At 35.7% G+C, this 26248-nt stretch overlaps 1 protein-coding gene across 2 annotated transcripts in view; it reads right to left on the reverse strand.

Annotated features, from left to right (window-relative positions):
• Window positions 1-24: 24 nt before the first annotated feature.
• The window catches only part of TTBK2 (tau tubulin kinase 2), a 63004-nt gene continuing 36780 nt past the window's right edge, over window positions 25-26248 (reverse strand). The window contains exons 13-15 of one of the 2 annotated variants that reach the window (XM_042814572.1): window positions 23124-23372; window positions 8417-9681; window positions 25-7448 (exon numbers count right to left, since the gene is read on the reverse strand). In XM_042814572.1, the coding sequence (XP_042670506.1) occupies window positions 6980-7448; window positions 8417-9681; window positions 23124-23372 (1983 nt within the window). In that variant the 3' untranslated portion in view covers window positions 25-6979. The remainder of the gene's footprint in view (window positions 7449-8416; window positions 9682-23123; window positions 23373-26248) is intronic. The other variant, XM_042814573.1, reaches the window with a different exon arrangement.

The following is a 26248-nucleotide window of genomic DNA, read 5'->3' on the forward strand; positions in this document are numbered from 1 at the left end:
TCTCTCTCTCTCTCTCTCTCTCTCTCTCTCTCTCTCTCTCTCTCTCTAATACACACTGCAACTCAATTCTGGGTTGATTCTACAGAAAATCAGTTAGAAGTTCAAGAATAATTTTAAGTGTTGCATTCCAAACTAAGAAAGCAAAAGATGCAGAGGAGGCTGCTGGCCAATCATTCCAGATCTCCAGTCATACCAGAGAGAAGGAAAAGTTGTGAAATGGACCAAAATCCCTCACCACACCTTGTGTCAAACCCTTATGACCTTGTCTGCCACAATCCAGATCACGACTTAAAAGAATCTGAAGCCATGCAGACCAAGCTGGTCAACATTATGTACCTTCGAGAGCAAGCTGGCCTGCTGCTACTAGAGGTCCTTTACATAAAAGTTAGGTCAAAGATCAAGTGATCGCAAAATGAAACAAACATCTGTAACCAATTAATACTAGCTGAATTACCACAGCCAACTGGGGACCATCAGGACCCTGTATGAGTAGCCCACCTGCAGTATTGTTTTCAAAAGAAACAGTGGACTCAGTACTCTTGGCCTAAGCTGACTAACAGCAGTAATTCTTACAGAAAGTAAGGGATCAAAAAGCAAGTCATGTCGCAGTCTTTACTAAAAATATGCATTTTCCAATTTAAAATAAAGTAACTGAAAATGCAAATTTATAAGTGAATTTATTCCTTCAGTCCCTACACAGGAAAAAAAAAAAAAGCTAAATAAAACTAGGGTCTATTTTAATGAAAGTTTCACTTGCACAAGAACAGAAAGGATCCAAGCTGTTTATGTGGACTGGGGAGAAACAGGAGCAAAACACAAGCTAACATCTGCACTACAAAAAAAGGCATTGCTCAACACTTAGAGCAGAAACTTCAAATCCACATTCATTATTATTTGTACGTACAACTTTGTGCGTTTAAATTTTGCATTGCATTAGTGGGAATCCTGACATACTTGAAACAAAACCAGAATTTCACCCAGGATTTTGGAACCAAAATTAACCAGTGAGCTGGAACTCTTCTGTAGTAAGGAAGGAGCAGGGTACACAGGTCTTGTTGCAGAGCACTGCAACTAAATTCCTGTTCTCTGAAAGACAATTTCTCTATTGCAGCAGTAGAGGAAAACCAGCCAGTCCCTGGAAGCTGTGGGTACCCCTTGCAGCCCAGGTTCAGCTTCCCTGCTGGGGTTTGCAGGTCGCAATTTGCTCTGCGCTAAATTTGTTGTGTCAACCACATGGTTGTTTTTATTGAAGAAATCTCCCAAAAGGAAAACTCCTGTAGACAGCCCACATAATTGCCAGCCATTGTAGAAAGTTAGAAAAGCAATGCTTATTAATCCCACAAAAGTATAAAGTTCTTGAGGTGTTGTCACTGCTCCTGTTAAGAGAGGATGTGTTACCAGCAACAGAGAGTAAAATCACCCTATATACTCAATCCTGAAAGGCTGGAAAAATTGCCAAGTCAATACTTTAGACTTTAAAATAATACATTCCTCTTACTCCTCTTCAGTTCTTCCTTAAAAACAAACAAACAAACACTCAGAGGTTAATATTAAAAATCTGGTTACTTAGACCACCAAATGAGGCTTGTTGCTACTGTGATTAAATAAACTCAGCATTTTGCAATATCTTAAGATAATTCCAGATAGTTATTATAGAATCTAGACTGAATTTCATAACATTTCTCTTTTACAAATGTTACACATAGGGGAGAGGAAGACTGGCTTCAAGTGGATAGCTGAGGTATCCTTGTGTGAGGTGAGTGTGTTTATGTGGTTGCACACATTGGCTAAGAACAGCATGATCCACACCTACGGACTGCATGGAGCAGAAACACTGAACCTTGCTTCCTTTTATCAAACTTACCAGTCACTGCAAATTGTGAACAAGACATTTCAGCCAAATCAAAACAGCAAACAAAATCCTTCAGTTCACTGCCTACTTGGCTTGCTAAAGAAGTTGAATAAAAATATTCTATGGAGAATGCACTACATGGGATCATGGTATTAACCTAGACACCTGAGAACCCTCTTGCACACTGGCATTGAACAGACAAAACGACCTCTCACCACCCTGCAGGATCATTCCTGCATTAAAAAAAAAAAACAAAAACAACAACTTATATCAGAATATTCCATGAATTAGTTATTGAGCTCATTAGTGAGTTTGAGCTCCCTTTTATTCTCTTGTTTCTTCTGGAAGATTCAATTTCTCTCTCATTTTTAACATTCATACAAAAATTGTAGGCAAGTATTCCTGGTTTGCAACTAAACCTTTATAAAACATTGAAATAATCATCTTTTTAGCAGAAGTTCTGCTTCTTACTGTCCTACAGAAATCTCTATTTCATTATGGAAAAAAATCTGTTTACAGGAAAGTCCCCACCATTTAACTGGCATTGTCTACATTCGTATCAAAGAGAAAAATAACACATTTCTAGGAGCACTGTGATCAACCACTGTATAAATGTTACTGGGATAAGAAAGACTTACAGCACTTTTGCCAAAAGAGAACTACAGGATCAGGCCCTGTGAAACTGAAGAGAATCAACATTAGGGCATGGCAAAATTATGGCCGATAAAGCAGAGAAATCAGACCAAGTCAAAGCACCACAGACCTCAGCTCACTCTGGTAAATGAGTTTAAGTAAACAGGATGCAACAGCTGAGACTGTTTCTACCTATATACACACATAAGCATGTGTATATATGTATATAAATAACATATATTTCTATTTAGCATACAGTATTTAGGTAAATGTGTATATTCACACATGTACAAAAGGTATATTTATACATATATTAAAAAATTAAAATTCTGTGTTTTGCCAGCAATAATCAATGCCATAATAATTATAAATTCTAACTGGCAGAGCTCTTGCAAGCCTTTTTCAGTTGAAAAATCTCTGAAACATACAGCACTAGACCTTTCCTTCTACACCATGACTGTTTTGTGAGGTATGATAGAAAACTTGATCTCAAGCATGGAGACTTCAAGGCAAGAATACGTTCAGATTTTCCAAGTTACTGCTGGTGGCTATAACTCCCCAGAGGTCTGTGCCTCCTGAATAACTGCACATACTAGCAGTTAAAACCTCCTATTGCTCCTGCCTTTGAACACTGAAATTGTTCAAAACTTACTGATCCTACTCAAATAGATAGGTGCCTACCATCATATGACTTGCCAATGTCATTATACTGTATGACAACTCCTGTTATTTTTAACAGTTTTACTTAGCAATTAGAATTTGCAATTTATAACAAATTTTGTTGATATTAATATTGATTTTCAAGGCTGTCACTCAAATTCAGTGTATCACGTAAAATTGCAGGACAATTTTTTGTGACATGTTCTATCTTTTCAAGTTCTATTTTATTTTACAGGCTTCTGCCTCAATTTCTCTAAAAATGCTTTAAAGTGTTGGAAAAAACAGCACAGGTAACACTGTGAAAAGGAAATAGACATGCAGCATTTTCATCCAGAACATGCCATGTCTCCATTGCACTGCACTCCAAAGAAATGGATACTTGAAAAGCACAAAGCAACAGCTCCTTGAATTACATTGTTTTTCAGCTAAAAATTGCTATACAAGTTGCTGGATGCTTAAGCAAAATGACTATAGCTGTTGTATACAATGGAGAGAAATCTTCCCATTCCTGAAAATTTGTTGCAGATACTCTATGTAGATCCTTCATTCCCCTTCTGCACAAGGGTCACACACATACATTGATGGTTTTATGTCAGTTGCATATGCAAGTGTCGGAGATTACAGAGCTCATGATTAATTGGACCCCCTGGAAATAGTACAGTAACAAATATATAGATGAGGTGATCAAGTGACTGCTATCTAACTACATTAACCAGTTGCTACATTAGTCTATAGTATGCAATTCTGTATGTTTTTGGCAGAAGGCAACAAGCAATAAAAATTTCTAGAAGAGCAGGTAATTCAAGTCCTATTGCTCATAACCACTTTCCTGTTTGCATTTTCATGATTTTCTCACTAGTCCCTGTGGAATCCGCAGCAAGAAGCATTCGGTGATATAGAGGCCTTTTACCTTGTATTGCACAGAAAGAAGCCTGGATTATCAATCATGATTCATCTCTTACCCTATTTTGGCATAGTTTACTACTGTTACATTGGCAACTAGTTCAAGTACAGGTGAATGTCTACAACATTGGCTTATTTTGTATAGAATCATAGAATGGTTTGGGTTGGAAGGGACCTTTAAAGATCAAGTAGTCTAACTCGCCTGTCATATACAGTAAACTGCAGCAATGAACAAGTCTGTATTTTTGGAAAGAGCACAAAAAATCCTTAGGTGTTAATATTCTTTCTCATCTATAAAGAAGTTACCTGTTTCTAGATTCTGTTGTACTAGAGAGAAAATACAAACACCTCAAACTTCAGCATTTCAGGAGAGCAAGCATAAAATTGGCACTTATTGAAACTGACCCTATTAATGTAGGAATTAGCTCAAAGGACCTTAACAAAATGGAAAATAAGGGAGAGTGGAGGGAAAATAACCTTAGGCTGCTATACCACCTTAACAAATAATTCCAGCAGTGCCCAGAGTAGAAATATCATAAATGGGAACCAATGTTCTCTCTTTTTCTTTTTTTTTTTTTTATGCTATGAGAAAAGCAGGAAGGAAAGATAGAATTGTTGTTGTCACATTCATCTATCAAGTATTCATTGACTACCACTGTACCTATATCATGAGTATTCACAACAATTAAGAACATACATTATAAAATAAAATGAATAATCAACAAGCCCTATTTGTGATAAGAAATGAAAATACCTTTCAGTTTCTGTTCCTGTTCATGTGCAAATGCACACAATTCTAAAGAAAGACAGAGAGCTGCAAGACAAAATGTTGGCTGGTTGAGAAATCAGTAGTCCTTCAATCTTGTCCCAAGATATAAAGGTTGTTAGACTTTGTGCATTCCAGACTTTTTTTTTTCTCCAGGAGATAGGAGATGCAATGCCAAGAGTATTCAGGAACTAACAGGGAACTGCGTTATGTGTGGTCCATAAATTACAAGTGAAAAATGAGAAAGTGAATTTATATAAGCATGTACATATATGTATATATAAATATTTATATTATATAATTTACCATGAGGACATGCAATTATTGGTATAGCACCTATTATACAATATAATACAAAGGAATAAGACTTTCCAGTGGTAGTTGTTTTTTTTTTTTCAGAAAAAGCAGGTATACCCTACCTATTGCATTCATCTGTAGTGATTGAAACCTGAATGAAATTAAGGTTCTACGCTGTGCTACATTGCGTATGAGAAACAATATACATACAAACAGTAAGAAAAAGAAAAATCAACATAGTCTGACAGAGCAAGTGAAATTCAGTGCAGCTCCAGGGCAGCTTTAATGCAGCATTAGAATGTGTTAGCTCAGAGACAAAATATTCCCTTTTAATCCAAAGGTATTCATTTGGCAGAGGTTAAATAGAAAAAAGCACAGATGCTGGCTGGAGAGGCATATGACTACAGCAAGCAGATCAGCAGCTGACAAGTCTCCTACACATCCAGTATCTCCACAACAGTTATAACCAAGGAGAGCTGGCCACATCTTTTTTAGGATTGCATTCATGCTCGTTACTATTCTTAGCCAGTATTCTCTTCTGAATGTAGCAAAAAGTGCTAAGTGTTCTCTACTGAGATTCTGTAGAGCCCGAGAGATTGTTAAGTAACTACTAAAAAAAATCAGAAGAATTAGACACTGTGGACTTCACTGGCAGATAACAAAGTCTGGCTATCAAAGAATGATTTGGGAAGAGTAACAAATACCCAATAACAAAAGTATCTCAGATTGTTTTCTATGTATTTTGCTGTAATGATTCTTACTCAGATTTTGTAAGGTATTGGCTGTATTTCTGTCACCTGAATCCTCCCAAGGAGTTTACCTTTCATGTTTTTATTAAAACAAATAATCTTGGTTATAATTGATTCTATACTGTAAGATCAGTGGTTTCAGTGATCCATAACTAACAAAATAAAAACAAAAGCCAGCAGTAACAAGGATTCTTTTTGCATTTTGGTTAGGGAAAAATCAGGCACTCCTTTTCAAACATTCATTGCAATCCATTGCAAATCTGCAACATTCAGTGAACCGCAGACTTCTTTCTCTCATCTCCTAGATGAGGATGCTCTTTCAAATTCTACCTACTGAGGTAGAACCCCTTATGATTCCCAAAGTGTATAACATGGAACCAAGGATTAGCTTATTGGATCATAATTAGTACTGAACAAATTTCTACAAAATATCACTACAAAAACATCTTAGAAACTGTTAATATCCATACTTAAAATGTCACCAGAGTAAAGAAGGGGCAAGAAACACGATACTTCACGTAAGTAAATCTGTGCTATAACAGATAGGGGACAAGATGAGCACTAAGTGACTTGGATGTGTGAAACTCAAAATGAAAGAGAATCATAAGGTAGAAATACCATTGTCATATAAACTGTGCTTTTTTAAAACTATGAAGACTATGCTTGAGCAGCACTTATCTCCCAAGTGGTGACGTTTTGGGAATAATGGTTTTGATTCCTTAAATAATTCTTGAGACAAACCTTAAATAATTAGGCCAAATCTTCTAGTTAAGTAAACTGAAAACATAGAGATACTCTTTTTAAACACTCACCTTGGAGATATTTTTTTTACTTCAAACACATTCCACCTCTTTGACTACCTGAGTCATTCTTTTCTTGCCCTCTACCCCTCTCCCCCCCAGATCTGCTTGCTGCCTGCTCTTAGGCAATGTCTGGCCACTCATTTACAAAGTATGCTTTCTCATGAGTAGTTTATGAAGCTTACGTTCTTAAAAAGCGCAGATTCAACACTTTTTTTTTTTAAATATACTTTTTTGATTAATTTTTTAAATACACAGTACACAGACACAACATGCATCAGACTTAAGAGGCGGATTTATACCTGTCAAGGCCCAGTTCCTATCTGCTAAGCTTAGTGGCTGATTTGCTCTTTCCTGTGGGAGTCTTAGTGTTTGGGGAATGGTATAAGGAACTGCCAGATCCTTTCAGACCATTCTTGCTTGGTTTGTTGTAGCAGTGCTCTTGCTGGCAGGATCTCCTAGAAGATGAGGAGCCTGAATGGCTAGGAGGTGATTTACTCCTCCCAAGATGTGGGGAGGAACTCCTCTGATCATGGTGGGTTCTCCCTGCCCGTGATGGGGAAGAACTAGCAGTACGGGGTAAGGAAGAGCTCCTAGGGGAGGCACTGGGACTGCGTCGGGGGTTGACAGGACTTTTGGGTGGTGTTTTTGGACTGTGTGGAGATCCTGGACTCTTACACTGTGTAGAACTCCTTGGTCTTTGAGATCCGTTCTGTAGAATTTGAGCCAGACGAGAGATAAGATCTGAGTCTGAGCTGCTACTCCCCAGGACTCTGTATCTGCGTAACCTTAAGAAGAAATGAAGAAAAAATATTTCTGTTTCAATCTACTCACCAAAATCCAAATAGACACACAGTACGATTGGAAACTAAGGAGGAGTTTACATGGCAGAACAGACATCTGAATGTGAACTTTCTTGTAAGGCAGAGATGTTCACATCTAGGTTTTGGCCTCCATGTTGTTCTAATCAACCCAATAATTAGTTGTATAAATTCACCTACATAAACAGTTTAAGCACCTAAAAGAAAATTGAAATTTCCTAGCGATGTTGAAGTGCACAGAAAAGCAATGCTTACAAGATCTATTTTGATGGGATGTATCCATTTCTGTCCATCATCAGTACACTCCTATACACAAAGGATGACAAAGCAAACCACAACTTCCTTCCGAGGATTTCACACTACTGATTATATCATAATTCTCCTTATCCTGGTAACTTAGGCACTGAATAAACTAGATCATGGTTGTCTATATCGAGAACCTGCAAAGGAGCATTTCTACAGTTCACTCTGTCATCCATTAAGTGGTTGTTTTTACTTAGCCATGATCAGAGCATAGTTAATTAACTTCATACTGATGGGTGGACTCTCCAAACAAGAATAATTAAAGCTTCTACAATAAGGACAGTTCAGTGTTAATTGGGGCTGTGTATGATAAATCCTACTGATTTCTGTAAGTTTGTGAATAATTGACAGTTCTGAGTAAGTGGTTGCATTTGAAGAAGGATTTAGTTACAGACTGACAGATCTAGAAATTTTGACTACACACGTATTGATGTATAAAACTTACTGGTGAAGCAGACTAGCAGTCTTTCCTCATTCATTTTCCAATAATGCAAGGTTTTTCAGAGAATTGAAGGCCAGCAATTAAAAAACAATAAGGATGGGACTTCTACACGATTACACGCTGCATAGTAACTGCAGCCTAGCTCAAATCCATTTTCAACCTGAAAACCAATCTCTATTTTCACTGTTACCTTGCTTCTACCCCAGGCCTAATAGGTGGTCTTCCAGGTGGTGGCCGAGGAAGGAAATGAGTTGAACTTGAACCGTTGACTTGATCAGTAGTGGCCCAGGAGACTGGTCTGGGTATCTTGCTTTTTCTGGACTGAGGGCTGCTTGGAGATAAATAACTCTCTTCTGTCTGCTTGCTGAAATGAGAGTCCAGTGTCAGTTTAGAAAATGAGGATAATACATCATCCTCAGAAAATGGTACCGGAGCAGCAGCCATTTTTTCCTCCAGTGACTTATCAGAGGCACTTGAGAGGTCACCAAGAAAAGATTTGAGCTGCCTCTTTTCCACAAGTAGTCTGACCAAGTCTGTCTGATGGGCCTTTTTTAAAAGAAGCTTTTCCTTTGCTGAAACAGGAGAAGAGGATTCTGATGTTGAGTCTATTTCTTGTGCTAAAACCGGGATTCGGCTCTGCCTGAATACAAAAGGAGATTTAACTAAGTCCTTCTTAGATCGATGAGAATTCTCATTTGCTGAAATGCAGTGAAATAACTCTCCATTTCTGGGAGCATTTTTCTCCTTCTTGTCCTCCTGGTGCAAAAAAGTAGTAAGAGCCACTTGGTGGCACTGCAAGTCCTGGACATGGACTTCCTCCTTATTAGAATGAAAACCATTTTCCTGAACTGGTGCTATTTTGCTTGTTTGTCTATTAACATATGGGTTGATGCGTCTTGATGGAGAAAATTCTGGTGTTTCAGGTGCTGTTGACTTCAGAAGCTCATCTTGATTTGGCACCAAGCAGACAGGCCTTGGCTTTGATTCTTCAGCAGCATCAGTATTAGTTAGAGGTTCTTCATCCGCAGATTTCGAACTTCCCGGCAAAGAATTCTGTTCTTTGCTCAGCATTACAACAGCATCCTCAGAAACCACTGGAAGTAGTTCTTCCTCAGTCTCTACAGGAAGCTTTTCAAGTTCCTTCTCTTCCTGTCTCCCGCTTTGTCTTTCAGGTAGGTCCTTTTGGCCACTGCTCAGGACACTGGTACGTTCTTTGACATGTTCTTCCCTTTCAAGCACTTCTTGGCTGATATGAAGTACCATATCTGGTCTGCTGCCACTAACTGTGGCATCTCCTGTCACAACCAAACACGGCAAAGTTTCCCTTGGAGATAAAAGTTCCACTGTTTGTTCCACAGACTGTGCGTCCCGCTCTCTTTTATCTAGCTGGTGGCCATAATGAAAGCTCTCTGAAGCAGACTGTGTGGATGCCACAGAAGGCCTGGGTATCGTTACCTTAAAAAATTTGAGAAGGAGAAGGTGAAAAATTCAGGAATATCATAGAAAGCATTCTTTATATTGCATTTGTGACTTCATATATTCAAAATACATTAAATAATGATTCCTATGAATCACAATGATTAAATAATCCCTGAACTTCATAAATTACGTATAGGTAACTAGGAAAATTAGATACTCTATCATCCCAAGACAGAAATGCATAACATAAAAACAATCTCAGTGGAAATTGTTGCAGTTACCAAGGAACATCCTGGAAAAGAGACTCAGATTAAGAGGTAAGCACTTTACCATTTTACATTAATTTGAATACTTTCAGTGTAAGTTTTATGTAAACATAGAACTTTAACAAGTACACCACAATACTTTCTAGACAAGTATAGAAGACAAAGAATACACTGAGGTCCAGATTCAGGAATTGACTTAAACTTCAATTTAAGCAGAACTTAGACACTGTTCTCAGAAGAACTAATAAGAAAACCTTATCTACCTAATTGAATACATCAGTACCTCTAATACCTACAGCTCATAAATATTCCTGAGTGCACAAATTTTATCTATTTTCTTCCCTATATAAGCTTACGTCTTTTTTAATTATTAAACTGTGCAAGCAGGTCAGGACTTCTTACTTAAGGTCATTAAGAGATTCACAAACTAAATATTCACACAACTAAATCTCCTGATGGGTCTAATCTAATCCTAAGTGCGCCCAAAACCTATATACAGTACTGACTCAGAGTCAGTGTGAAAAACGATTGAGTATATAGCTCAATTGTTGGAGCACACAGCCAGGAAATAGGAAACCTGCCTTCATGTCTCTTACCACCCTGAGGGACACAAACTCTCTTTCTCATCAAGTATGGGCAGAACCATAATGGATCTGCTCTTTTGCTTTCCTACTGAAGACAGGTCACTGCACAGTAAGAAGTGCAGGAGTCATGAGGTCGGGGGTCAGGTCACACAGAAGTGACAGGAGCTCCTGAAACTGTTGATTCAGTGACAGTAGAAGAGACAACTACTGATCCTATTCCCAAATAGTCTGTGGTACAGAAGACAGATTTCACTTGAACTTCTTACAGAAATTATCTAGACATGCTGCTGAGTTTAACGTGTTGTTTGTAAGAGCTAGTGCATTGGTACTTCTGGACCAGCAACAATTCATACTGTGTACTCCAACTTCACAAATGCAGAACTCTCCAAAATAAGAAATGCCAAGGAACAGTCAAGGATATACACCCTCATGGGAATCTGAAGATTCTTCTCTAAAATTCTTGCTGGTTTTTTTGTTTGTTTGTTTTCTTTTTTTTTCATTTTCTTGATAATCCTGTACATCATTCCTATCAGTATGCACACACATTCACCTACATGAAACAAGAGCATATAAACAAGAGTACTATATAAACAAGTGTACTATAAACAGCTCATTAGAACAGAACACAAAAAAATAAATCACAGTTTGGAATAGAGATGAATTAAAGAGAAGGTAATTGTTTGTTAAAGAAAATATTTCTGTACTATAAAATGTTTTCTGAACATACTTTAATTTACCTAATAGAATTTTGGAACTTAACCTAAAAAGCAAGGCTTTATTATTATTTTTTTTTCTTTTAAAGAAAACGTGGAGAAAAGGAGCAGAAATAACTGAACTCCTGTTTTCTGAATGTATCAGTCTGTAGCATGTTCAACGAGCTGAAATTTATTGAAATTGGGGGGAAAAAAGTCATATATTAAAAACAAAATGAAAAAAAAAAACAAACAAAAAACCACTGAGACCGGCAGCAAGAGACTAGCTTTTGTCTCCCAGTTGGATCATTTTTTTAGTTTGATGTAATAGAGTCCCTCTATGTTTGCTGAATTGAAGTTCTACCTTGACAAACAAATGGAGATTGTTTAGTTTCATTCAGCAAAACAGTCATCTTTGCCTACTCTTATTCCCAAGTCCAGCTCTTTCTTCCAAAAGACACATCATTTCTCTTGAGTTAGCAAATTCTTACTGCAGAAGCTTTCCTGTGAGAGAACCAGTGCAAATCAGTTTGGCCACAGAAAGAACAGAAGAAGTAGATATTTGAAAAAAGCACCTATTCATGATTAAGTCAACTAATACCTAAATTTTAATTTGAATTTTAATACCATAAAAATGGTTTAGCAGGAACTCTGCATAGAAAGAAAAACAAATAAAATAGGGAATAGGTCTGGTATAAGAGACAGGGGAGTTACAATCAGTTCTACCTTTATCTTGTTTCAACAAACCATTCCACAGGGCTGCAGGTGGAATTTCCAAAAAAGGAAATCCTGTAAAATGCTTCCTTTTCAAAAGTTTTTACCAGGCTTGTCTTCCACGTTTCTGAAAAATGATGGCTTCCCATAGAACAGAATGATATCTGGTGGACTCTGTTTTGGGAAGTAGAACAGCCTTAGTTATCTGCTTCTCCAATGTTATTTCTCTTCCTGGTATTTTTCCAGAAGAGCTGCAATTGCAGTTAAATTTTTTTTTTCTTTGCTTAAATACATTTACACAGAAACTTTTTTCCTTATGACATCTCCCTTATATGTCAATCCTTTTTTAGGTGAAACCAATTCTGATATGAAATCTGTTTACAGTTTTCAGTCTTCATCTTCTCTGCCACAACTAGAGAGAACAGTTTCCAGCCTTTTAGACTGCTCTTGATCAATCCAGATTTAGCCCTTATATCCAAGAAATGCAGGAGTAGACTTGTTGAAGAATCTACAACAGGACAAGAAGGAGCTTTTTGTGAAAGAAAAACACCAAAATAAGAGAAGGAAAGAAAAGCGCACGAAGTATCATCAAAGACTCTGTAGTGCTGAGTAGCTCAGTTTTAGCAATGGCCTACTGAATGCATGTATCACTTTCTTGAATTGTGCTCACTAACAAAAAGAAGCTTGTTTTCTCAGATGGTCAATAATCTTTTTGTTATTCTTCTCAAAGCACAAGGATTAAATTATATCCCTAATAGGCTTGACATTTCATTTACACATGCAAGAAATACAAATCATGCAGAAGTGCCTCTCACACAAGCATTCTTACAACTTCAGGTGCAGCTCCAAGAGAGGGAAAAAAAGAACAAGGCCAAAAAGAAACACAAGGGATTTTAAAAAGCACTATTATATTATACAATTTTATTTACTTACATAATAATAATTTTATAATTATACTTGTATAACAATTTCATTATTATACAAGTTTGATATTTGAGGTCTCACAGGATGAAAATACGAAGGGATACACATTATGCATTTACTGAATGCTAGTGTTTTCACACTGTAGGGTTGTAAGAACATCCCTAGAAAGGATAGAGAGACTGTTCTTTGAAGGTGAATGCTTGTTCCCTGAGATGGGGCCATAAGGATGAGATGTAAACAACAGCAGAAGAAAGTTTGGCAACCATGAAAGGATAAGAAAATTCCACCCTAACTTCTGAATTTAATTATGAGCCATGAAAGATGTCCTTCATGCCTTAACTCTCCTCAAACTCTAAATAATTGTATTAAAAAACTCTCAAAGCAACTTCAGAAAAAAAAAAAAAAAAAAAAAAGCAACATATAGTTCTGTAACCCTAATCATCCCATAGTCATCTTCCTTGTGAAACCTTGCACAACGGAAGTGAAAATCAAGTAGCCTGAGAAGGGCTGATCCTCAGATGTGCAATGTACACCAGTTTAAATGGTGGTTTAATCTAATTCAGGGACACAGAAATCTAAAGACTGTTTGATACATATCTAGTTACGAAACAAATAATACATGGCCAAGTATGCAATTCTGGCTTCATCATAAGTAAGTTTTGTACTCTATTTTCTTCTGCCACAAACTACAATCATATCCTATAAGATTTCTGTGGCTAATTACATCAATTTTGCACAACACTGAACCTGAGGAACAAAGATTATAATGTGCTGCATCTAAGAAGAAAATGTTCTGTATATTGTCTCAGTCCTTTTCAGTAAACTGCTGTATCATATGCCTTCTTTTAAAGTCCTGGAATTGTGACAATCAGGTAGATAATGCTATAAACTGATTACACCCAGTATGCTGGAATTGTATCCTCCAGTATTTAAAATCTGTTCTGCACAATTTTCTTCTTAGATGCAATGCTCCTTTTATTCTGCAAAAATATCTCCTTTTCTTCTGGAATATTTAAATGAAATTATCACCACTACCTTGAATCCATCAGTCTTCCCTAAATGATTTCTTAATTTCATTCTGTTTTCTGAGGCATTACATTAGATTGCATTTTCTTCAAGAAGCTTTACAATATACTGAGTGGAATGTTACGAAAGAAAATGAACAAAACAACGAATATCTCTTAGACATCCTTTGTGGCATCCGTCAGGCTTTCCTCTCTCTAAACTTTTGACAGGCTGCAACAGCAAGTGATATGCTGGGATCAAGCCTTCTGTGAATGTATACAGCAAATTGCAGAGGAATGAAATAATGGTCTTTGGTTGATAAAGCAGCTAAGTTTGAAAGATCTAAAGGTGTAAATATGGATTACTGTAAAATACTAGCAGGTAGGAACCTGACCTTGCAGCAACAGCTTCTTCCCTCCACTCATCAATTTAATCTTCAGAACTTCTTTCCTACCTTAGATAAGTTCATGTATCTATGAGATCAAACTTCACGTGTCTTTTCTCTTTTCCCTTCTACTTTTCATGCATTTTTGGCTCTAAAGCCTGGAAGCAATATGATCAACGTTAGTACAAGCCTGTAGCTTCTGCAATACCAAACAGTCTCCTTGAATCTTTCCAATTCACCAGCTTCCTCTTACTTCATAATTCTTTCCCTGTTGCTTAATTTTTCTTCCACAGCTATATACTTCTGCAAAGAAAATTCAACTGCAATTTGTATGAAAGGATAAAAGAAATGCTAATATCCTGTAATTTACAGCTACTGTTACTCTCACGTGATTGAACCACTGTGATGCTTACATATTCTGTAGGTAACTTACCAGCTGACTGTTCAGAATAGTTTTCCTCAAAATTCTCTGCATCTATTGTTATCATTCCTTCTGACCTTCCAGAGTCTAATCCTCTGTATTCTTTACATCCCCTTCCCAGATTAATGTCGCAGCAAGGAAGAAGCTGAACAAAATTAGTTCAAGATTTCCTAAAATACATCGTCTCTTTCTATTATAGGCTAACATGCTGATAAACAGGACAAATATATGACTGCAGTTCATGGTGTTATGGAGCCCAAAGACGACTCTTAAGTCTTGATACTCAATCCCTTCTGACATATATACAGTACTGCAAGCATTGTATTCATTTGAACAAACTGGCAGTCCCCAAGATATTACACAATTGGTAAAATTCACACACAACACGCTCTAGTCTTAACCTGGAGGAAAACAGAATATGAAGATAACTCTCCACAGCTCTTAGATTATATTCTTTCTACTGTTCTATAATGCTATCTTTTGCATCAACCTTTTGTGAAGGATGCAAGAAATTGGAAGAGAAAGAAACACAGATGCAGAATTAGAAAGGCACAAGACAACAGTGTTTTCATATCCTCTGAGGTGACGGCTATCTTTTGAGGATAGAGAACACACAGTGTGTACAATCTTTATTTAAGTGCATCTATTATTCATGGCCTAGTTTCAATATTCTTTAAATATCTCCCTTTTTCAGTTATTCCTATACCACTTAACAGGTAAAGAAAGGTGTTCTTTATTCTAACAAAAACCCCTATACTCACATATCCACCGGGCTAATACTGACTGCTCTGTAAGAAGTATCTTTAATTGCTTTCAGACAATGATTGTCATTGTAATATGGGGTTAATTAGTTTGTTAATTATGTGACCAAAACAAGTACTCAATTTCAAACTTCCATACAACATGTACATCAATTAAAGAATATTCTTCAAACTTACTTATGTTGTATAGAACTGCTGGAATTGTTGGAGAACTGGTAAGCAGCTGCAATTCCAGATAATTATTTTATAGCTCTCACACAATACTCCTGTCATATATACTGCAACTAAAAATGGGCTAGTATCATAACACTGTTCTTCAGTTTCACAGAGAAAGTCTTTTTCTAACAAAGCATCAGTTTGCCTTAACACAGAGTTCAGAGATGTAAAAACACAGCAACTGGTATCACGCTTATCTCATGCTTTCATTTCTGTCTTCACAGAAACCAAATTCCCACTTCATCATGGTTATTTTCTCATGGTATAAAACATGTAGAGATTAAAACCACTGAAGAAGCATGGCCACTTCATGATATTTTCCTGTGGAAAGTTGGAAACTACAGATTTCATGAGGACTGTGGCTTATGTATCAAAGCTAATGAATACATATCACTCTAAGGAACACAATTCAATCAGCATTTCTAAATTGAGATTTTACTACATATCTAACCATCTTCATAGGATGGTAATTAGATTGCCACGAGAGGTCATGCCCAAGATATCCTGCTTTTTCAATTAAGAAACAAAGCAAAATGCTACAAATTAGAGAGGTTTATCCTGATAATAGAGGATTGCAAATACAATGTTGCATTTATTTTCAATTCCTGGTGCAGATATTTGATATATAAAATGCGCTTAAAATATTTTTGAAGCTACTAGGTACAAATCGATAATAATGATACAAGAATCTTTAATCAAGTCTAGTTTCAGCATCAAGCTATCAGAAATACATCAGAATGTATTTTTTCTAACTTTAGAATAATTTTTTTCTGCTTGTGAATTATCTTTCTGAAGCTAAGTTTTATATTAACATCTGTCCCTATAGAGAAAATACCTGCAACTTTAAGAAACAATAAAACCGTGGATTAAAACTTCCTCAGGGAAAAAAAACAAAAACAAAAGAGATCTCCTTTTCAAAGTAATATTATACATTGTTATTAAGAGACAGTGCTGGTGTTTTCCCGGCCCCCGGTGTGTTTTTTTTAAACACAGCAGTCTTCCTTTGTCATGAAAATGAGACATACAGAGACTATCAATCACATAAAAATATTTTTCTGCATAACAGCAGTGGAGCCCAGCCACTACTGTTCAGATGAATTCTGAATACTCTTCTCCTTATATCACTTCAATAAAGAGTCATCATGAAATATCACATAATTCATAAGATCTACCTTTATTTCAGTGTGCAGATTTCAAGGATCTGTATTTCTGATTTTTATACCTGATTTCTATGAATTGATATATAATTTTAGATTACTCCTATGCTTCATTTGTGCTTCAATTTTGCTGTTGCATTATATTTTTTATTTTTGTAAAGGCAAAAATATCATTCAGATTCAAACAGCAACATTAAAATAAAAAACACAAAAATAACACAACCAACAACAAGAAACAAAATTCAGCATCTCCCTTCTGATTTTTCAGTGAGACAGTGAACCTACTCATGTGTGTTGTAATAAATTAAATCCAGTTCTATCCAATTATAAAATTGGCACTGTATTTGCACACATTGCCCAAAGTGTGTGTTACGCTTGCAAGGGAAACAATCCATGAATATTACACTTTCCATTGGGAAATAAAACACATCAGAAGAATTTATGAAACCCAAACTGCATAAACATGATTCTAATACAAATTGTAATGTATGCAGTCATAAAAGTACACGTGAAATTTCATTTTAAAATTTGAAACCTAGATAAACATTCTTAAAAATCTCTCCTAATAGCTAAGATCTGTCCGAAAGCATTACAGGTTTCTCATGTCCATAGTGCTTCACCACCAAGAGTAGTTATAATTCATATAAAGAACTGTCTGCTTTCAGTTTGCTTATAAGCATGCTTTATAGATATTCTTTATAGGAAGCAGACCCAGAGATAGCAGTCTTAAGGTTGGTTCTCTTTTCTTTCAATATTTTAATATATACTCTTCTCTATACGCAAGGTGTTACAGTTACACCATGTGCAGATAAAGATCAGAACCCAGCTTATCTTCTAAAAACAAAATCCCTTAAACATTTGGCAGCCTGTTACCTTACCTAGCTTTGCCTCTGTGCACAGGTGTGATGATAAATATAAAGCACAGGTCCATATAGAATCACAGAATCATAGAATCACAAGGTTGGAAACGACCTATAAGATCATCTAGTCACAACACAGCTGATTTCCCTCAGATCACTCAGATGATCCACAGGCCACGTGTTGCCAGTGAGAAATTTAAAAGCTACTTAAAAGTCTGAAGTCAGTATATTTGGTTCTGTTTTGGTTTCAAGCACAGTAACAGCAAGATGAGATACGGCAACAAGGCAGCACCACTTCAACCAACCTGAGAACTCTATGTATATCATATCCCATGTTTATAAACTCCTTACAGCAACCACTTTCCAAAAATTATATAGTGGTAATTTAGAAACAGTAGAGACCTCCTTCTACCTGTTCTAATTTTAGTAGTGTATGCATAATTTTTTTCTAAAAAGTTCTCTTTTTCCATATGAAAAATGTATCTAATCAGAAGAAAACAGTAAGATACTAGTAAATTCACAAGCTTCAAGTAGGGATTTTTTTTTCCTCTGACAATCTATTTGGACTATATTTTAATTATAACAAATTTTTTTTCACTAGAGTTGATCAGCTCACTCTGGGAAATTGCAGAGCCTTTCTGAATTGAGCCTTTCTGAAGCACCTTTACTATCTTTTATTATCAAGTGTCGGTGAAATTTTAATGCTGGAAAAAATGTACTAAAGAGCATATGTTTGGAATAAGATTAGCTTGGCATTTTAAAAAAATATAGCAAAGTGATCATTTCAAGGATGACAGACAAGAATAGATTAACCATGTGGTTATGAATTTTGAGAAGTACTATAGATTCCACAGAACATAAATGTTAAAAAAAATAGTAGCTTTTAATTTTTTTAATATCCATTTTCTTCTTCTCCTTTTATTTTTTGTCCACACTTCAATGCACATGCTAATCATCAGTGTATATGGATGCTTTTATTAAGGCTAATTCATTTCCCTCTCCTTCACTTTTCTGCCACTGCTGCTAGAGAAACCTGCAGAAGGGAAATGGCAAGAGGATCCTGTCAATAAAAATTGATTTGCTCTCTGCAGGTGGCACACTATTGGGAAAAAATAATAATAATAACAGGTTCACTCTGACTTCTTGTTTTCTTCTACTGATTACTTCTTAATTTGCAGCTTGGAAAGCTTCATTTGAAAGAAAAGCTACCCATACACACATTTCTTAATTATTCCTTACACTAAAAATTGATGGGGAAAAAACGATGCCTAAAGAATTTCCTTCCTTCAGACAGAAGGTCCTGCTAAGCTCAGTAGGAAACATTTAGATTTCCAGATGTCAAGCTATTGACTTTGCCACATGGACACCAGAAACAAATACATAACTTTTACATGTTTGCATTAGGAGGAAAGACTGTAGATGAAAACTGTTCAAAGAAAATCATTCTACATTTGAAACCCAACTGCTTAAAAGAACGGCAGTAATCTGTGGGTTTTGAGTGCATCTTCAGGACATCATTTTTCCTTCTGAAATATTTCCTAGTATTTCCTCATATTTTGAATATGTGCTTTTGTTGGAAAATTTTCACATACTACAGAGAAACTGACTAACAAAGAAAACAACAACACTATAGTTAGTAACCATATGTTGATTGCCCTTCAAAGTACTTAACAGTAAAAACTGAAAACAGAATTCTGGATCTGAGCTTGCCTCATCATAAGCATTATCAAATAACTACCTTCCATGACAATTGTAACTTCACAGCAAATGGTAAACTTTTGGGAAAACACTTAAACTTCACGCAGACCCAATATAGTTTACATCAGGATAGGGTAGGGTGTGACTTCTCTAGATCCTGAAAGCAGAAGTCTCTTTGCTACATACAACTTGAATGGTGGCAACACTGAAAAGGAGACTCACTGAGCAAAGAAAAGCCTTTCCCTCCTTTTCATTCCAGGACACACCTATTTGGTAATGTAGTTTGTCTTGAAACAAATTCTAAAGTGGACTTTTTTACAAATATATCTATTTCTGATATATCTAATGGACAGGCAAAATGCCTAACTAATGCTTTAACTAGTTGAGCTCTAATTCAATCCTAAAGTGCGTGGCAACTATAAGAACACTAACAAATTAAAAATCATTTTCAAGAACAAGGTAACAAGAGAGGAGCAGTTCACTTTTTTTGTTTGTGAGTATGAAAGGTATTATTAAATGTGGACATGAGCGTAAACATTCATCTCTTGCTATTGCAGACTTTTGAAACTTGACAAAATTAGTTCATGAAAATTAGTAGAATTTTACATTTATGTTAACCCCTGGCTGATGCAGTTACAACACCCAAAATAAAATGACAGCAATATATGGGACATACATACTTTCTCTAAATATCCCCTGAACATGTCAACAAGTCTTACCTTATTATTCCGTATGCACTTGAATTCCAGTCAGAAGTTTAGAAATCAAGGTAAAATTTCCAACTCAGATCAGTGCATTATGTCTCCCCTCTTGGACATGATGGCTTGCATTTCCACAGTATTTTGTGTGGGAAGATTTCAAAGTACTTTGTAGCTAATACTGTAACTATATGCCTAGAACATAGTTTTAAAAACACTGCAGCAAGATGGCTTACTGGGAAAAATAAGACCTATGAGAAAATAAATGTGAAAGTGCTAACCAATTCCAACTGCTTTACACAAGAGACACAGATTACCATTCCCTAACAGAATAAACAGCCATAAAATCATGAATTTAAAATTAGCCCTGTTTGTACGTCTCATTAAGCACTTAAAAAAAATGGAGAAACATCAGAATGATATACAAATATGGAATCTACATTCATTAAAAGCTGAATTCTAAAATAATTATAAATTGGCTGTTGTACAATAGAAGACTGCCAGACTGCCACAGCTAGAAAACATTTTCATGTTCTTATTGAAGAACTAGAACTGAGAAACATAGAAATAAATAAATAAATGATCACTGATTTTCATTGTTTCTCAAGACATAGTTTCACTTTTAGCAGGATGTCTACCTAAGCAATCTTTTCACACACAGCTCTGGCCAGTCATTATTACGCTTCCATCTCCTTTTCCATGGTCTTCACTCACCATCCTATTATTTCTCTAATGAACAATGTTCAGATAAGTTACCTGACTTTAAAAAAAATCACAGAAATTAATGTTACGTTTCATGGAGGTTTGCTATACAATTTTATACTCTATTCAAGAAAAGGATACTTAGCAGCACTGTGACCTCTCTTTTCAGATTCAAGTAACATCAAAGAATTCATTCTGCCTTTGTCAGCTCTAATGCTGCAAGTTGAGCAACTAAGGAGAGAAGAAAAATACTCCAATTCTCCTCCATCATATATGTAGGGCAAGAGAAGAGTTATCTTTATCTAATTTTTATATATATATATATATATATATATATTTTTTTTTTTTTTTAAATAAAGGTAGACCTACATCCTATAACCCTCACTGCTCTAGTGAATGAGGAATATACATAAATCTCATTACCCAAATCCATCTGATGTCAAACCAAAGGAGGCTGCAATACAGTTCCTGAACCCTCCCTCATCAACAATCAGGAAAGAAAACTCCTTTGCCTGATTTCAGGAACAAATGTATCACTATTTAGTTTTTAGTACATGAAACAAAATTCAACAGCAAAGATCTCTGAGCTCTGCAATTCATTAGGTACGAATGCTGAATTAAAGGGCAAGCAGCAGTAAACACAGGAAAATATATTTAGTACTAAATATTTATACAGAATTATACATAATAGTATTAAAATATTTTTTAGCGTTTAATTGGATAAAAGCTTCAGGTTACTAACATGCATATTCATCTTTCATGCTGCTGGAGTTTCCAACTTGCTAAGTACCTAACATCACTGAAAGGTAAAAGAAGAGGATGATCTGTAAAATTATTTCAGTTCTTTAGTAAGCCATAAAGTACATAAGGCTTTCATTGTGGAAATAAACTGAAGATTCACATGCTTGTAACTTCCACAGCAAATGAAACTCTGGAAATGACACTCTCAGTAAAGCCAGGAGTGCCAAAAATCAAGGAAAAGGAATAAAGCAGTAAAGGACTTACCAAGTCCTTTTGAGAGAAGGCTGCAAATCCTGCATATAATCTTCATCCCTTCCCTTTCTCACCCTGCTCAGTAGCAGCACCTGGCACAATACCTATTCTTTTTCACATGACAAGAGTACATCACTTCAGAGCCACTTTTAATATTGCAACTGCTGGGTATACTAAGGAAGCCAGAGAAGATTCTGTATGAAAACCTACTTGGAGTATTGTGAGGAGCCTGGAAATTACTTGGAAACTGCGATACATTCTAACTGAAAAATTTAAATTGCAAATGTACAGGCAAAAAAATACCCATCCATTTCGTATCCTGTGATACAAGCTTTATTTTTAATGATTAATTTCTCCAAAGTCCTTTTCCCTAGTCAATATTCACTCACCTGTGTCATCTCTCACCACTGATCCTACTGAAGTTTGAAAGAACCTAATGATGATGGTTAACTTTTAAAATCAATACTTCTGTGCACACTTCATGGAGAAAAATAAACCTTTCACATAGATAAAGTTATACTGAAAGATATGTTGGAAAAAAATGACAACATAAAATATAATCCAAATGAAATATTAATGGTAAAATGATGATGATATGTTACAGCATTAATGCCATGTCATACTGCTTTACAGGCAATGTAAGCTGATGCTGCTTAGGAAATTTTAACAATTTCGTTAATAATACACAAATTACACTAAACTTTAATTTGATTTCAAGTCTTCTTCATCTTCGTGATGTAAATAAATTGGGAATACAAAATTATGAAAATTCTGCTTTCTCCAATGATATTTCCATTAGGTATTAACACAGCAGTTCTCATCTTTCCTTTATATATTGTAAGCATAGAACAGTTCTTGAAATTCCTGATGCTGTAAGTAGAACTTATATCCTATTCCCACACATTAAAATAATTTACAGTAGTCCAAATTTTAATGCTTCCCAATTCAAAATCTACCTGCTACTGATGATAGATTATAGGAAAATTTTTAAATTTAAAAAAAAAAAAAAAAAAAAAGATTTTAATTTCCATTGTGAAAGAAAAAAATATATATATTTCTTAGATTTATTAATCCTACCTTTCCAAAGAGAAAATCCCTCTGTGGATGGGAATCTATCTTCCAGAAATATCTGATGCTCCAGATCACAGTAACCTGTGATCCAGCGTAACCACTTCTAAATGGGATTACATATATCTTCGTAAGAGAACTTCTGCCTCAATTCCTTAATAAGATTGCTTCTCATTCTCTTATTCCATCTTATCTTCCAAAGCATTTTGTAAGACATTGTGTGTAGCAGTATGACTAGCATATGCACGTAGTACCAAACTCTGCAGAGCAACTAAAGAACTTTGCAGATGACTGCTATAACGCAGTCATTTCTATGAAGACAAGACTTATTCACCTGCTGAAGTTGTGCTTTTGAGATGCGAATGACAGGGGGAAACTTGTTGCCACAGGGAATGACAGGAAGCTGCCTACGACCAGTTGAGCGGGAAGAAGAGGAGTGGCTCTCAGCTGATTGACTCCTTGGTAAACCAGCCTCTTTCAGAGGGTCCGGGTGGATGGACAGATAGGCTATAGGGCTCATGGTGCGGAGGATGGGACTTGAAATTCTTGGAGTGGAGAAATGCAGCATATGAGATGAGTTGAGCTGTGAGAACATGGCAGGGAAAAAATAAGGTTCAGAAATCAATTCTGTAGTAATTCTTGTTTCTGTCCTGCATATATGCATTTTCTTAGGAGACTGCATTGCAATCTCCCTCTCATGGTAAAAGCTAATAATTTAAGAGGTTTCTTTTTGATTGTTGCTGTTATTTTTTTGAAGTCTTATTACCATATTTTCCATCAATTCAAAAAAAATTCTAACATCCAAGTCAGAAGCGAGCATCCTTTCTCCTGCTGGCTCCTGTCATTCAGTCAGTCAGAACCTAGGGCACATTTAATGAACTAACACAGTCAGTTCCAGGGATGCCATATAGAGAGGCTAGCTGATTGTTGGCTGGTCCTCACAAATACTCAGCATATCCATTCAACAGCGTTGTTTTCTATGATAATAATAATTTTAGCATATGCACCCATTGCATGCTTTAAATACACGACTGTATAACTATGGCTATAGCAGTGTATATTAAGAACCATAGCTGAAGGGATTAATCAGCAAGATTAGCATTAGAGAATGAAATTTCCCAAACATGGAATTGAATTTGCAGGATACACTGGCCCAGAGAATCCATCAACACCTGCTTCATTTTGTATCATATCAAGCAAGCATTTAGAAAAGAGCAAAAACAACAGGAATGGTAAAGTCAAAGTGTTCCAAAGTAATAAGTTTAAAGGAAGTACATTTTCTAATTGATTATCAGTAATTCTAATAAACCTACAGATTTGATGCACAATACCGAAGCCAACCAACCCCTTCCAAGGCTTTTTACCTTTGCTGAATAAGTGGTGACACATCTAAATATCTGTTAGTGAGATTACTGTTTATGGCTTACATGGTTTTGTTCCAATTATATTTGGACAAATCCAGGAACAGTATAGATATGGAAACTTTTTTTTTACAAGCTATACAAATATGATTTTCCATTTCCTGTTGTGATACTTGCAATTCTAACCTGTATTCCTTGGAAACAGAGCACACTTGTCAGCACTGCGGTTTCCAAGGAAAAGGTATTCCCACTCGCGTCAATCCTAAAGCTTCAGTTCCCTTACTACATATCTATCGTTCAACTGAAGGAAAGAAAAAAATTATTTCCAGTGTCTCATGAAAACAGAAACTGAGAATATAAAGCACATGAACACTACAGAACTAAGAAGCCTCCAATAAATGAAAATTCAAGAGCAGTTTTATCGATACAACAGAACTCGATGTATAAAATGCTAATTTCAGCTACATTTCTAAGTAATAAAAATAAGCGCATGCACAGTTAAATAACTTCTATAGCCATGCATATATATGTATTTGGTAGTAGGTTGCCAAGAAAATGTGACCAGAGTAAACTGTTGTCTAATTTAAATTGAACTTGAAACAGGCATTAGCTGATAAATATTGGATTACTTTAACACCATTGTTGTTTTTTATGCTGAAATAACTGCTTGACAAATATCCTATGTTGCGAACAGTCTTGTGCATCCCACTATATGGAGATCATTGCAATTCAATACAGAGATAGTAAATTAATGAGGCCATAGTTAGCAACACAGCAAGTTCAGCATTAAACTCTTAGAACCAGATAAAGAAGAAAAAGAAAAAAGCAATAGGATGCTAAGTGCTGCTCCAATGTAAATTTCTGAATAGTTTATATCACTTCCAATTCTTTTGACAAATTAACTTAACAGCAGCAGATGTTACTGTAAATCAGATACTGCCTGTCCTGCTGAAGCCAAACTCTACATAAAGCCAACATGACATCATACAGCCAGCACATACATACCAGCATGCTATGAGTAATTCAACAGAAATTGACTGCATGCCCATGACCAAGACACATCAAACTGGTATTTACTGGGTAATCTGTTCTGTGTGACTGCAAAACCATGTCTGATAACAAGAAAATTATCTCTTTACATACATGCATTTCCACAAATAATTGCATAATTGACTAGTTTTTTTAAGCCTAAAACTTGCTAATCCCAAACCAATAACTTACATATTTTTTCTCTTACTCTTTGAGCTCAGATTTCCCTCTTGAACTGCTACAATCTCACATTCTTAATAGGAGCACTGATGCTGTGTGTAACTGGTAAGAAATGATATTATCACCAATTACAGAAAAACCAGGTATACACATGATATCCTGAAAAGCAATTACCTGCAAATGGAAGGACTACAGATCAGCCATTTCTTACCCTCACAAGAAAATAAAACTGGGGGGGGGGAGAAACCTTCAATTTCCTATACAGAAACATCCTTGCTACTACTTAAAAATATTACATCCATTCACTTACTGTAACATTAAATTAAGTGCTTGCATATTTAAAAAACAAAAACAAAAAAGTTATCTGAATTGTCAAACTCTCAGAATAAACTCAAAGACCATAATTCATCATATCTCCTCCTAAGTGATAATGAAGTAAGGTCACTAGAAATCCATATGGGAGGTATATTAATAATCATGATGATTCTGAAGATAAGAATGGTTTCAAGCCATTTGAAATGAATAATCTGTTCAGAAATTATGTTAAGATACTATACTCTGAAATTTCAACATCTATCTTTAACCCCTTTTAGTAACACTTCTTTTAGGTCACTTGATATATGGTCCCAAACTTAAATTCTTGGATCCAATCTCTTATTAACAGATTCAACATAACTGAAATTAGCAGAAAAGTAAAATACAACCCTTTGCCCATTACTTGTACTTGCTGTCAGGAAGGAAATATCTAGATAAAACTACTAAACAAAAACATTCAAATCTAATTAAGGTTGTTATCATTTCATAAACACAGCACCAACTTCACTATTAAAATTACGCAAAGTCTTTCAAAGCATTTTTATTATTGGAATCATATTATCTTGAGCATTTC

Source organism: Centrocercus urophasianus, unplaced genomic scaffold (assembly GCF_019232065.1).
Source record: "Centrocercus urophasianus isolate 14NV4802_14NV808 unplaced genomic scaffold, USGS_Curo_1.0 seq_14, whole genome shotgun sequence".
Taxonomy (NCBI): domain Eukaryota; kingdom Metazoa; phylum Chordata; class Aves; order Galliformes; family Phasianidae; genus Centrocercus; species Centrocercus urophasianus.